Below are 13249 nucleotides of genomic sequence, written 5' to 3'. Positions count from 1 at the left end.
AATCGTGAATATATAGCCCTATATCAAACTCACAATTTTCTAAGGAAGGTTTTGAAACTGAAGGCTGTGAATTCTGAGAGTCATGACTAGCTTTAGTCTCAGGAAGGTTACTTAATCTGAGCCTTATTTTCCATCAGAGGTTTTTCATCAAAACTCAAGGATATAATGCCAGTTAACCACTTAGTAGAGTGCTTATTACTAACACATGTTAATTGCTTTCACTGTTATTATTTCAATTATTAGAAACTTAACAGAAACCCAGCAGAGTAAAATTATCTCTGATTCCAAATAATATTTGCTAATTGTCATGAATTTGGTGTTATCCCAGCACTTCCTTTCCAATTAGAATTAATGTTTTGATTTACTTCCTTAGTCAGGGAGGATTAGGTAAGGTGAACTGAGAAAAATATACCTCTTGATGAAACGAGAAAGAGTTCTAAAAACCACACTTCATGCCTGTCAAGGTATTAACATAGAACCTATTGGAAATATTTCTGTTGAATGAGAAGGGACTGTGGAAAACATTTGTAGTACAAAATTAATTTGTGGGAGATATCTCAAAATAATTAATATTACCTGGACAGATAGTTTTATACGCACACATATGCATACACATAAACGTATACACTGCCTTCAATGTAATAATATCCCACTGAAATGGTAATCTGTAATGTTCCAGTGGAGATGCCACACAGTATAGAAAATTCTTATTTTATTTGGTCACAGTTCTACTAATTTTTCTTGCTGTCTACTAGTATAGAACATGTTTAGCTTCTTCTGTGAAGTGAGAGCAATTTAAGTAGAGGTGAAATAAAGGGGAAATCTGATTTTTGAGGTATTTATATTGTCTTCCATTATTTGTGCTTCTTTTGAAATGCATATACAATTTCCACTGACATAGTGGGAATACCATTAATAGATGCAAAAAAAAAGTTAAAGATCTCTTGATTTGGATATCTGTGTAACATACAACTAATGTGTATGCAGAGTGAATTATTAGAATTAAGAAAAAAAAACACTTATCTGTGAATAGAGTATCCAAAACAGTGAAGATATACGATGATTTAACAATTCTGAATAGCTCTGAAGAACTATGAAGCCTACTGTGACCAGTGAATTTTCCCTAAGCAGAGATTTTTGCTTTTTTTATTTAACCTCCTAAATCAAATTGTTAATGCCTCCAAGGAAAATGTAATACATTTTATGCAAAAATAATCTTATGATCAAGTTTTGTTATGATTCTTCAATTTTCAGTATTTCATAGTTTATATTAAATGGATTTGATATGTTAATCACCAGATGTAGTACTAGTTATTGTATGTGTGTATGCGTATACACACACACATATATATGAATGCTATAGCTTATGATATGTGTGTGTATATATGTATTCATACATATACCTGACATTATATATATGCATGTTTTTTCATAAAGTAAATGCTTCAAATGAAAAAAAAAAACATAATATGGAAGAAATAGCTCCAAATTTGAAACCAGAAAACTTAAATTCCTACTCTATTCTTTCTAACTTCTAGCTGTATAATTTTGTTCAAATCATTTAAACTCTTTTCACTACATTTTCTGAAGAAGTGGAGTTTATGTATACCATCTTTAAAATTTGTTTCAGCTGTGAGTCTATGAAATCCCCAGTTGCCCATTTCCATTGTCATCTTATCAAGGCATCTTAATTTTGCTATGGTCTGATTCAACATTTAATAGCTTTCCACTGTCTTGAGAGCAAATTATTTGTTAAGAAACAACCAGGCTTGGTTTGATGATTATCTCTGTGTTGAGGGAAGGTTATTTTGAGGGGTGGATGGGTGGATGCATGAATATATGGAAAGAAAAAATAGAGAAGAGGAAAAAATGCACAGAGAAGCCAAGAGACTCTATTATGTTGCTTCAAAGACAATCAGATTCATTTCATAGATCACCGTTGAAAAGTTAATTCTTTTTAAAAACTACATACCGTAACGAATTTATATATATTAGGAAAATTAAATAAACAAAGATTTTGAACTTTGTGACTGGAAAAAGATGAGCTATTTCTGAGTTTATTTGCGACTCTGATATCCAACCACATATTTTGGGCAGTTGTTTCATACATGTCTTTTTAGATGATAAGGTTTTAAACATTGATGATGCAAGGGCAGTGCAGATGTGTTGATACTTGTTACCATATATTTAGGTAATAATATTTAGGTATTTAGATTAGATATTTAGCATTATTGATTTTAATAGTTATTTGGTATACTAGTTATATAAAATATGATACAGAGATCTTCCAATAATTCTACTGACTAGAAAAAATTTAAGACCTATATCAAAACGTTTCTCAATGTTTTTATAGAAAACTCGGAGCTAGACGAAGACATTTTCTTTCCCCCATTATCTTACCAGCTAAACAATGTTTCCTCCACTTGCCTCTTATATGTATAAGAAAAAAAAAAGAATTTAAATATTCAAACTAAAAATACAAGTGTATGATTAATAACGTGTTGAATAATTTGGGTATTCTGGAGTCATAATGACTATGATAATAAATTCACTGGCAAGTACATTAGCAAGTCTACCATTGTTTTAATTTATAGTTAGTTGTAACTCACATTTTTACTCCTGTTTTTGGATCTAGTTATTTTATAATATTATGCCTAACTAAACATAAGGAAAAATTAATCAATTACTATTTCTTGACTAATTCTAATATATCCAGGCTCCCTTCTATACACACAAAAGTATAAAAATAATTTCTGTGACCCAGGAAATTATATTTTGGTAATGAGATGAACATACATACACCCATCATGGAAACAACACCATGAATAAAGACACGAAGGTAAAAATGCTTTTAAGCTTAATGTTTCTTAAAGCTTCTAATGTTTTTGAGAATTATGGAGTTGGTCAGCTTAGTGACTTCTATTAATTCTTTATTTAGCAAGCATATTTGTAAATATGAATTTATGTAAAAAGATTTTATGGTATAAAATACTGACTTGTACAGACAACCCTACACAGCAAGGAGAAAAAAAATATGTCAGGATAGTTTTAATTACTATAAACTATAATTCTTTACTATCTAAGATGTAAGATCTATGAAGATAAGTAAACATGTTGTAGTTTATATTTAAATATATATACATGGGGTGCCTGATGGCTCAGCTGGTTAAGTGTCCTACTCTTGATTTTGGCTCAGGTTGAATGATGATCTCAGGGTTGTGGGATCAAGCCCCACATTGGGCTCCATGCTTAGCAGGGAGTCTCTTTGGGATTCTCTCTTCCCCCCCTTCCACTAACTCCCCACAAGCTCTCTCTCTGTCCGTCTCTCTCTCAAAATAGATAAATTAACTCAAAACAAAATAAAACCTATGTTTTCTTGCCTGTATATGTCACTCTCTTTGTAAAGCTTTTTCTGTCTCATGGGAGGAACAGATCATCAGTCCCTAATAATGTAAATGACTGATTGCAAATTGGTACAATGGGAACATGTAGGAGGTGTTACTTGTCTGTTTTATTTCTTGGTTATTCTTCCTTTCATTTTGACCAGTGTGAGGTGTAGATAGGAAATATAATCTGTTGATCAAACTTTGTGTGTGTGTGTGTGTGTGTGTGTGTGTGTGTAAGTGGTAGAAGAATTATTTCATCTGGACAATAAATTGATTCTGCTTTTCATCTCAAGTTTTAAAATAAAACTGATAGTAATAAATGCTAATAAAATAGCTGGGAAAGAACTAGTTGCTGTCATCATGTTAACTATATAGTTATGAATGTTACACTTTATAAATGTCAAAAAAAGTAAATCTGAGATGTTTGATATTGGATTGGACTGGTAATATATATGTATTGATAGAAAGGATAAAAAGATGACATTGCTATACTATTGGAAGTGCATGAAATAGGAAAGAGCCTTTTTTGTGAGGTTCTGCATGTGGAACTCACTGGGCTGTTTTCAGAATAGTTTTGCTTAATACAAAATGCTGCCTTTACTCTCTTGGTTAAAAGCCAAATCTACGATGAGATTTTATAGCTGAAGAAAAAAAGTAAATAGATAACTGGATTTGAAATATTGGTAGGATTTCCTTTTCTTGGGTTATGCTGTGTACAGTAAGATGAAATGTTTCTTTTGTTTACTTCTTGCTGTTTGCAGAAAGATGAGCTACTTCTTTTGTATATTTCCTTTCAGGATATCTTAATCCAGCATGGAATTGACTAATTTGCTATCATTTCTGTAGCTTTCTGCTACCTATTAAGTCAGGTTTAATGTTTAAGGCAGTCTTAAGTATCCTGTTACTTAACATTAAAATGCTTCCATTAAAAAATATGTTACCAATACTCAGCAGAAGTCAGTAATATCACCTGCTTTAAAAACAAGGTTGATTAAAAACTCTTCTTTTAAAAGACCCACTTAGAATCCATGACAAGCTGAAGCATCTTTATATAAGCATACATCACTTCTTTGTGAATAGACATTTAGATTATCCGGTTTAAATGAATTGGTTATTTCAGCTCCAATTATAGTACACTATATCACACTTCCTAACTAAAGTTAGAATTTCTAACTAATTCTAATTTCTAATTCTAATTTTGTAATAATTCTGATTTCTGCTAAAGAAATCTGTATATCTGGATCTGATAGTATTAGATTTAAATGTAATGATTAATCTAGATTCTCATAACAATTACCACAAATTAAAATTAAAATGCATGTTTATGAATGTGGCTTCAATGAGCAAGATACATCCAACATTTTACTCCCTAATTTCACAAAAACAGTTTCTAAAGTAGATTTCAATCTGATTCAGAAGTGATATGTGAGGTCAAAAGTTCACATCTATAATATATATTTTAATAAAATATTAATTTCCTGACTAATAGATATATAATAATATAATTAGGGAGTACTTTATGTATCAATTTAAAAATCTTTGTCCTTGCTCATGCTCTTAGCTGTGGGAAGCTATTCAAATTATACTATAGGAAATAGAAAGCAAGGGTTTTAAGAGGCTGGTCAAAGTTAGTACATTTCAGGCAAATATAAAAGAGCGGTGACAAGGGAAAGCTAGATTCACAGAAAAAGCCTGTTAGATACTCCGCCTTCTCTAGTGAAAATTAATAATTGCCTCCCCATCATGAGGCTATTTAAGGTGAAGAGGGCAAAAGTAACCTGCCACACGTGTCAGAAATAGACATAGTTTCACCCTTGCTTTATCATGTATTGACTCTAATAATGCATGTTGAATATCATGATCTGTCTTTCATTAGAAGGCCAATTTGGGCTTTAGTCACAAGTGCATAAAATCAACAGAAGTGGCATATGTAAAATGTCTGCTTCTACATATACATATGTGTGGGTGTGTATAGATATAAACATGTACGTGTATAACTGTTTCTGTATATATAGTCTGTGTTTATCTCTATATGGGCATGTAATACCCATATTGTATTTACATTCGGAAAAAAGTCATTTTAATGCACACACAATTCTATTTTTATATTTACACACTAAAAAGAATATTATATTCAAGAAAAATATTATGTGGATGTGGATATGTATATGGGTATGTATGTGTAGCCATTCCATTATCGTGTTACTGACCCTGGGGTGTATGTCGTTTTTTGGCAGGAGCAAATTCATTTGGTTCACTCAAAAAGGCAAAAAAATACACTGACCTTGTGTTTATAATTTAAAAATAAATAATTTAAAAATGTGTTCCTGCTTAGAACTAGCAGAATCAGAATGAACACAAATAAGGCATGTGTGGCCAGATGGGAAAGAATCTCCCAGATCTGAGTCAGGATCCTCATAAAAATACATTTATTTCTTATGGGTCTAATCCTGAAATGGAGTATACCATAGTGATTTAGAACAAAGACACTGGAGTCAAGGAGCCTGGCCCTTATTCCTTTGGCATATTCTTTGCACTGAAACTCAATTTTCATAACTGTATGTGTATGTAGTAGTATGTGTATCACATAATTATCTTAAGGATTGAATGAGGTTCTGCAATATGGAAAATATTAATGTAAAATGTCATATTACAGTATTTAAAAATAAGAAAACAGTGTTTATTGAAAATGTACTATGTAGTTAGCACAATTTATTTACATTTTACATGGATAAGCTTATTTAAAGCAGTTAATAACCCTTACAGATTATTATTAGATTTTACAAATGATGAATGTGGGGTTTAGAATTTGAATCCCATGTTCAAGGTCATATACTTAACAAGCTGCAGTCAGAATTTGAAATCAGTTTACTCCTAGCACTGGTATGTTTAAGCTACACCCTGCTGACAGGCAATCATTCAGACAGAAGTTAGCCATAACTCTTATCATCATTATTATTGTATGTGAGTGAAAAAGGCCATAATATCCACCAGGATTTTTGTTAATTCTTCAGAAATTACTTCTTAAATTACCTCTGCTCAGAGGTTTGTATGTGCCTAAATTTTCTATAAATGTTATTGAATTTACTACCTTTAAATATACTGAAACCCTTGTTCAAGATAAAAAGAAAAGAAGGAAGTAAAAAGAATAATGAAAAATAAATTAAGATCACAATAGAAGTCTGATCCCTGCACACTGTGTGAATGGATCTCAGAAAGTTTCCTGATCGTATCTCCTATTATTCAGAAAACTATTCCTCAGACTATGAACTCCTAAAGATATTATGATAGGAGATGTCTAATGTGTTAGCTACTTCGTTCTGCAGAAGATTTTTGGACTGATTATATTGTCTTACTAAAGCTCTTCCTGAAATCATTGTGTGATGTACTATTCCTCATTTCCATTTGGAAGAAGTAACCACATGCCTACCTAGCTATGACACTGCTTCCAGTACAGTGTGCTTCAGTAATAAATAAAGTGCATGCTTTAAGGGAAAGTATACATTTTTTAAATATATAAGTCTCTTTGGCATATTTCCAGAGAGCAAGACAGAATATTTATGTTATTGTTTAATGGCAACACTCACTTCTTTCTAGGAGCAATTTTTGATGAATCTGCCAAAAAGGATGATGAGGTGTTTCGCACAGCAGTTGGTGACCTCAACCAGAATGAGGAGATTTTACAGACTGAGAAAATCACATTTTCGGTGACTTTTGTTGATGGAAGCAATCCTTTTCAAGCCGTTCAAGAAGGTAAGGTCGATCAGCAGTCCAGTTTTTATTTTATTTGTATTTTGGTTCAATTCAAATGGCAATAGAATTAGATTTGTAAAAGCCATCAGCCTGGATATCATTTTTGCGTCTTTACTGCATTGCTTTACTTCAACAGTGCTGTTTTGTGATAGATGTTGATCCTGAACTCCACTTCTGAAAGGGCAGAGTGTGGAAAGTTGTTTTAATTGAAGTATATGTGAAAATGAATGTAAAAATTTACAGGAAAAGCTTTATAATATTTTAGGACTATAGTGTAAATTAAACATTCCTTAAAACTGTGACTTTCTATCTAAATGTTTAGCTTTGACTTTTTTGAGATAAGGGCCACCTTGAGTGTTGTTACAACATGTGATGACATATTTCAGTGTATTCATAACAAATGCATTGGTAGAAAGAAAACCTGTAGGCACTACATGCAAATCAAAGATTTTACATTGGCATCCTAACATAATATGCCAAATATTAAAAGCATTTGCCTCCATTCTCTCTTTATATTTGAGTGAATTAACATTTTTCATAGGTACCAATCATATAAATACAAATTTTTTTATTATATTGGAATGATCATTTTTATGAATGTAAGTTTTGATTGAAGGGTATAAGAGTAATCAAATTTTATTTTTGATGTTATTATTCTAATGAAATAGCCTTTTGATTGGCAAAATGCTCATTGTTCATGTAACTATTTTCTGCTAATCTAGTTTATGTTTTATTGTGACAATATATTTAGACTAAAGATACCAATACAAAATTTAGTCAAATGAAGCGCTTGTTTCATCAAAAAACTTAAAGAAGATTTGGCAGAAGAAAAGATGGACAAGATATTAAAGTACATAAGTTTGGCAGGAAAGTTTTAAAGATAAATATTGAAAGGGTAAGGGAAATAAATATAAATATTTTTGAAAATATAAAGATGAAAATGCTTTTCATCTAATGTTGCATCTGCATGATATACAGGTAACCTTTATTGGAATATGCTTTTGACCAATAACATTGGCTACTTATTGAAGCTTATTTATGTTTACTTGTGTCAGTAAGAGAACAGGTAGAATGATTAGTGAGCTAATAGATTTTCCTTCTTAATAATTTGATGGAGTGAAGAAATATTATTTTAATGAAATAAATAGAAGTGTTTTAGTGAAAGATGTTTTTACAAAAAGTATGGTGTTTATATTAATAGAGAATTTTAATGCTACTAAGTACATACCAATTTAAAAAGTTTAATAAAAACATCTAGTTATTTATATTTTAAAATCAGAATTGTTATGGCAATTTGGGATCTGCATAACTGTATACATTGAAAAATTTTCTATTGAAACATTTAAAAACAGTCTAAATTAATATTATAATTCATAAAGCAATATGCAAAATAATAAAGTAGAATTTGAGGAAAGCCCAATAATGTAAAAGAATATTACTTATTCAACTCTTAGTTTTAATGACTGGAATGAGTGCAGGAAAAAAATGAGGACAGATTTATTTTTGTGGTTTTCCTCTGATTACATATTAATAACTGTAAGTTAACTTTGAAGACGTGCTAAAATATCCATTCCTTTTAAAAATGCACTTTCAAAAGTGTGGCAATAAGGAAATGAAGACAACACAATGAGTAGAGGGGAATTATAAAGTCTGAAAAATATGTCCATCACACCTTCTTTAGACTACAATTTGAAAAGCAGAGGATTTTTAAAACACCACAATTAATCTGTTCACATATTGCTTTGTGTAGCCATTCTGCTGTCAGCTCAATTCCGGAAGCAAAAATATCTCTCAAAAAGAACTACTGTTCCTTGAAAGAATTTGTGGCATTGAAAGCAAATTGAGAAAGGAAATAAGTTTTAAGTTTCAGAGACAGAGACCACTAGATATTTGTCAAGAAAGAAGAAAGAGCTTGACAGTTTGTCTGATAGTTTCTGATACTAACAGGATGTTCTGAACCAGTTATTTTGATAGTCTGATCTGGGTAATGAACGTGAAATAAGTTCTAGGAAGCCCTGGACTAATATGTTTCCACATTCAATATAAAGAAAGATGTTGGCTAATTTTAGAAATAAAAATAATTCTAGAGCTCTTTCTGTAATTGGTCTGAAAAAAAAGTAAAATATTCAATTAAAAAAGAACAAGAAATAATTTGGGTATTTTCTAAAATGTTTCGAGAAAGTAATTTAGGAGAAAACCTCATTGTGCCATCAAGGATGGCCAATTTTTCTATGATCCTATCTTTGCTGCAATACCATTAAATCTATAACCCAGAAGGTCTTAAATCAGCTTATTTTGTTTTTTTACATTCTAAAGAAGGACAACAGATTCAATGATATGTTTATTGCTAGTCATTTACACATTACCACGGGTGATGAACTTGTAAGAAATTCATGGTTTTGCATTTTTTTTTAAATTTGTTTGAATTTGGAAGTCTGATCCTTGAACAAACATCACCATCAAGGATATAGGGATTTAGTAATAATAAAGAAGAAATCTAACAATCCGAAATCCTCAACTTATTTTATTGTTAGAATTTCTTCCAACCAGTCATATTTAAGAGCTGATTTTTATTTTTAAAAATTTAATATTTTTGTTTACTTTATCTTTCTACTATCAGCATTTAACGGGAGAAGGATTTAAAGATAAACAGCCTATGAACACTTAAATAGTATTAGAATATTGGTGCTATTAAAATGTACCTTTGTGGCTTTGGTTACAGTGAGTTTTACATAGTAATAATTATTTTTAATAATAATATTTAATAATTATTTTTACAGTGAGTTTATAGAAGAAGATATCTTGGTGATAACACAGGATCAATAATCCTTTCTCAAGATCAGTGATTATATCTATTATCTTTATCATTAGCCTGTAACATTAATCTCAGCACTTTTAGGTAAATGAACAGTAGAAAATAAATTCCTGCTTTTAGAAAAGTAATCTGGAATTAAACAACCTATTTTAGCAATTATTTTTCCTTCCTTTTGAATGTATTTGTTGATAAGCTCTTATTCATATTTTGTCCTTTGAGTTGTAGAGTGTTAACTGGGGGCAAACAATTTTTCATACCTTAACTCAGGATTATTTTTGTCATGGTAGGCAGGAATCACATGGGTTATTTTTGAAAATCTTGAAAATGGCAGAGGTGGACAATTATATAAAACTAGTTGAATGTTTTTCCTAAATAGATGAAGTAATTGAGAGCAGAGTGGTTAAATTATTCTCCTACACAGTACAAGTGTGTAGCAAGAGAAAGAACTAAGCCATGACCTTCAGACCACTGGCCTACTTTCCTTGCTACATCTGTTAACCATATGGACATGAGAGGGAACACACACTGCATTCTAGGACTTCAATAAGTATTCTAGAGAATAGAAAATTGTAGCAGATTTTTATGTTTTGATACTAAAGTTCATGGGTTTTAGATAGCATGGAAAGTAGAAATCTTCCAATCTAGTTGATCAACACCAGTTGATTACACAAATCACTCTTGCTCCTTCATCCTTGTTTTTCTCATTTATAAATAATGAAAAAAAATCAAACATGATATATTTTTAAGATTAGTTTCATCTCTACAGATAGAACGTTTCATGACTCCGTAGAATGCATTTCCAGATTTAGAAATTTAGCATTCTAGAAATGATAATTATTTACTTACTCTTTAGACAAAACTGAACTTGCTGAAATTGCCTCCTAGTTTTTCGGTGGCCTACTTCAAAAATAAATTAAGAGGGCATTTGACACCTGTCCTTGGTCCTGCCATCTTATCCAACCATTCACCACAATGTCAAGAACTCATTACTATCACCACGATCTAGACACAGTCTCTTGCAGATTTAGTTGACCTGGATCAGTGCAGCTGTTACCAGATTACTCTCCTTACTCCTCTCTTATGGATTGTTGTCTCTGTGTCATCTATAAACTGGATAAAACATAGATGAACAAGTGTGTGGTGTGAAAGACATTGATTTTTCTCTACTGAAAGCAATAGCAATTGTTTATATTGTTGGCTTCTAGTTAAGGCTGACACCACTTTCGTCCATGAGGGGTGGGGATTTCCAAGAAAACAAGGTCAGGGGAAAATAAGGGGAGTGCATTTATAAAAATGTTCACATAGGAAGTTGTACACAGAAATAAGAATTTGTGCATAACTCTTGCATTCATTGGATATATCAGGAATGCTGTAAAGCACCATGTATTGATATTGAATGGCAAAATACAGTTAAAACCTTTTAAAATATTTGTTCTTACTAGAAAAACACCTAAAGGTGAAATGCATACTAAGAAAAGTTTAAGGACAGAATTATGCTATAGAGTCACAAATGATACTATTTGAAAGAAAAAGTGGCACCTATCATAATTATTCTTACTTATACTTTATCACAAACCATAAATAATATAGTTATAAAAACTGTTTTTAATTTAAAAGCAGTAATAGTTAAGACTGTTCATCATCTGAGTTTCCACCTGGTCCACCTTCAAATTACTCCTTTGTACATCCAGCATGAATATTGTTTGTTCCCAAAAGTCTTTTGTAAAAAATAAACATATTACTTTAATACAGTGATGGTTTCAGTTAGATTTGCCTCATATATCTTCCAAAATAAAATTAAGTGTAAAATAATGTGGTTGCTTTTATTTATAGCTTATAGAATTTGTCTTATTTCTTTATAGTTATAAATAAAAGACACATGCATCTATATCATGTATGTAAAAGAGATACCAGGAGAACAGTGGAGCCAAAGAATTGTAAGAAAGTCTAACTAGGAGTATGCACTTCTCCAGAACACATTGCCATTCTCTGTGAATATTTCTGGTGCCATAGGCTAAATCTGAGTAGTCTTGTTCAAAGAGTATGTAAGTGTAAAAGAATGATTTATGTGGTTGTTCTATATGATGCTTTATTGAAGGGCTTAGTCTCATAATTTATATTCCTCTTAGCTTTAATAGGACATCTTTTCTGTGATAAAAGTCTGCTAATTTGGAAATGTTTAGATTGGATTCTGCAACTTTTCTAGGATAGGACTGCAGTGTGTATGGCTCTTCAGCCTGTGTTTTCTTGGACCAATTTTGATAGCTCAATTCCAGCTTACTTTCTCAGTTGCCTGACAATAAACTGAACTTGAGGATTGGTGGGTCCAGGGGGCCAAGAAATAAAACCCGAACATCATGCAGGTATAATTCTGCTCATTCAGTCATTTATTTATTCATTTTTTTTTTCATTCCACCTTTCCTTCCCACATCAAAGCAAGTGTTGTGCTTTGAATCCCAGTCTCCAGGCCCAGTGCTCAGTGTAACTGGTGCCCAGCCATTTGTGTGAAGCGGTGGAAGAAAGAGCTACCGCAGTTGACTGGTCATTTCCAAAGACCCACACAAAAAGAGGGATTTTGGATGTCCATTCAGTGGCTGGCTGGACCGTCTTCTTCCCTCCATGAATCTGGGATATTTAGCAATCCACTGTCAACCCCAGGATCACTTCTCCTTTCTACCTGCCATATTCTAAGGACTGGCCAATAAGATCTGGAATCAGAATCTTCCTCTTGTGTCATCTTTAGTTCCCACCATCAGTGTAGTATTAAAGTATAAAGAATTCTATATCTGTTAGGGACAAGAGCAGCATGCATTCTTTTAAGCATCTCAGTAACCCTTTTCATTGAAGAATTGCCCATCAAGAAGAATTAAAATATGTTTGGAATCTAGTTTCAAGAGTACTCAGTAAAATCAATTTATCCAAGTACTTTTTAAATGCCTAGTAGTGTTCCAAGATTGGGCCAGCCATAATAGGAGATTACAAAAGAAATATAGGACACAGCATTATAACTGCAGGAAGCTTTAAAAATGTACTTGGGAAGGGCTGTGGATTTTTAGAGCATGACCAGTCATTATGCCTTCTACCTATAACTTATCTTTTTAATGATGTTAATTGTAAAAAGGAACAAGATATTTTACCTTTTAAAAAATATTTACTTTTCGGAAAAGCGAGTGAGTATCTTTCTTAAGGTAATGCATTGTTTTCTAACTTAAAGTTAATGAAGATACAAATTGTATGGCTTAATCTTTGTTTTCTGTGCTTTATTATTGTGCTCCTGTATCAGTAAACCTTTCCC

The 13249-nt window shown here is 31.7% G+C and overlaps 1 protein-coding gene across 5 annotated transcripts in view; it reads left to right on the top strand.

The window, feature by feature from the left end:
• The window catches only part of GRID2 (glutamate ionotropic receptor delta type subunit 2), a 1456428-nt gene that overhangs the window by 296325 nt on the left and 1146854 nt on the right, over positions 1 to 13249 (top strand). For 4 of the 5 annotated variants that reach the window (XM_032861590.1, XM_032861599.1, XM_032861608.1 and 1 more), the window contains exon 2: positions 6984 to 7139. The exons of the other annotated variant lie outside the window; for it this stretch is intronic. In XM_032861590.1, the coding sequence (XP_032717481.1) occupies positions 6984 to 7139 (156 nt within the window). The remainder of the gene's footprint in view (positions 1 to 6983; positions 7140 to 13249) is intronic. 5 annotated transcript variants of the gene reach the window in all.

This window comes from Lontra canadensis, unplaced genomic scaffold (genome assembly GCF_010015895.1).
Source record: "Lontra canadensis isolate GAN:19392208 unplaced genomic scaffold, GSC_riverotter_1.0 scaffold1, whole genome shotgun sequence".
Classification (NCBI taxonomy): domain Eukaryota; kingdom Metazoa; phylum Chordata; class Mammalia; order Carnivora; family Mustelidae; genus Lontra; species Lontra canadensis.
The sequence above is the reverse complement of the archived record's forward strand: the minus strand, read 5'-3'. Positions and strand labels throughout refer to the sequence as shown.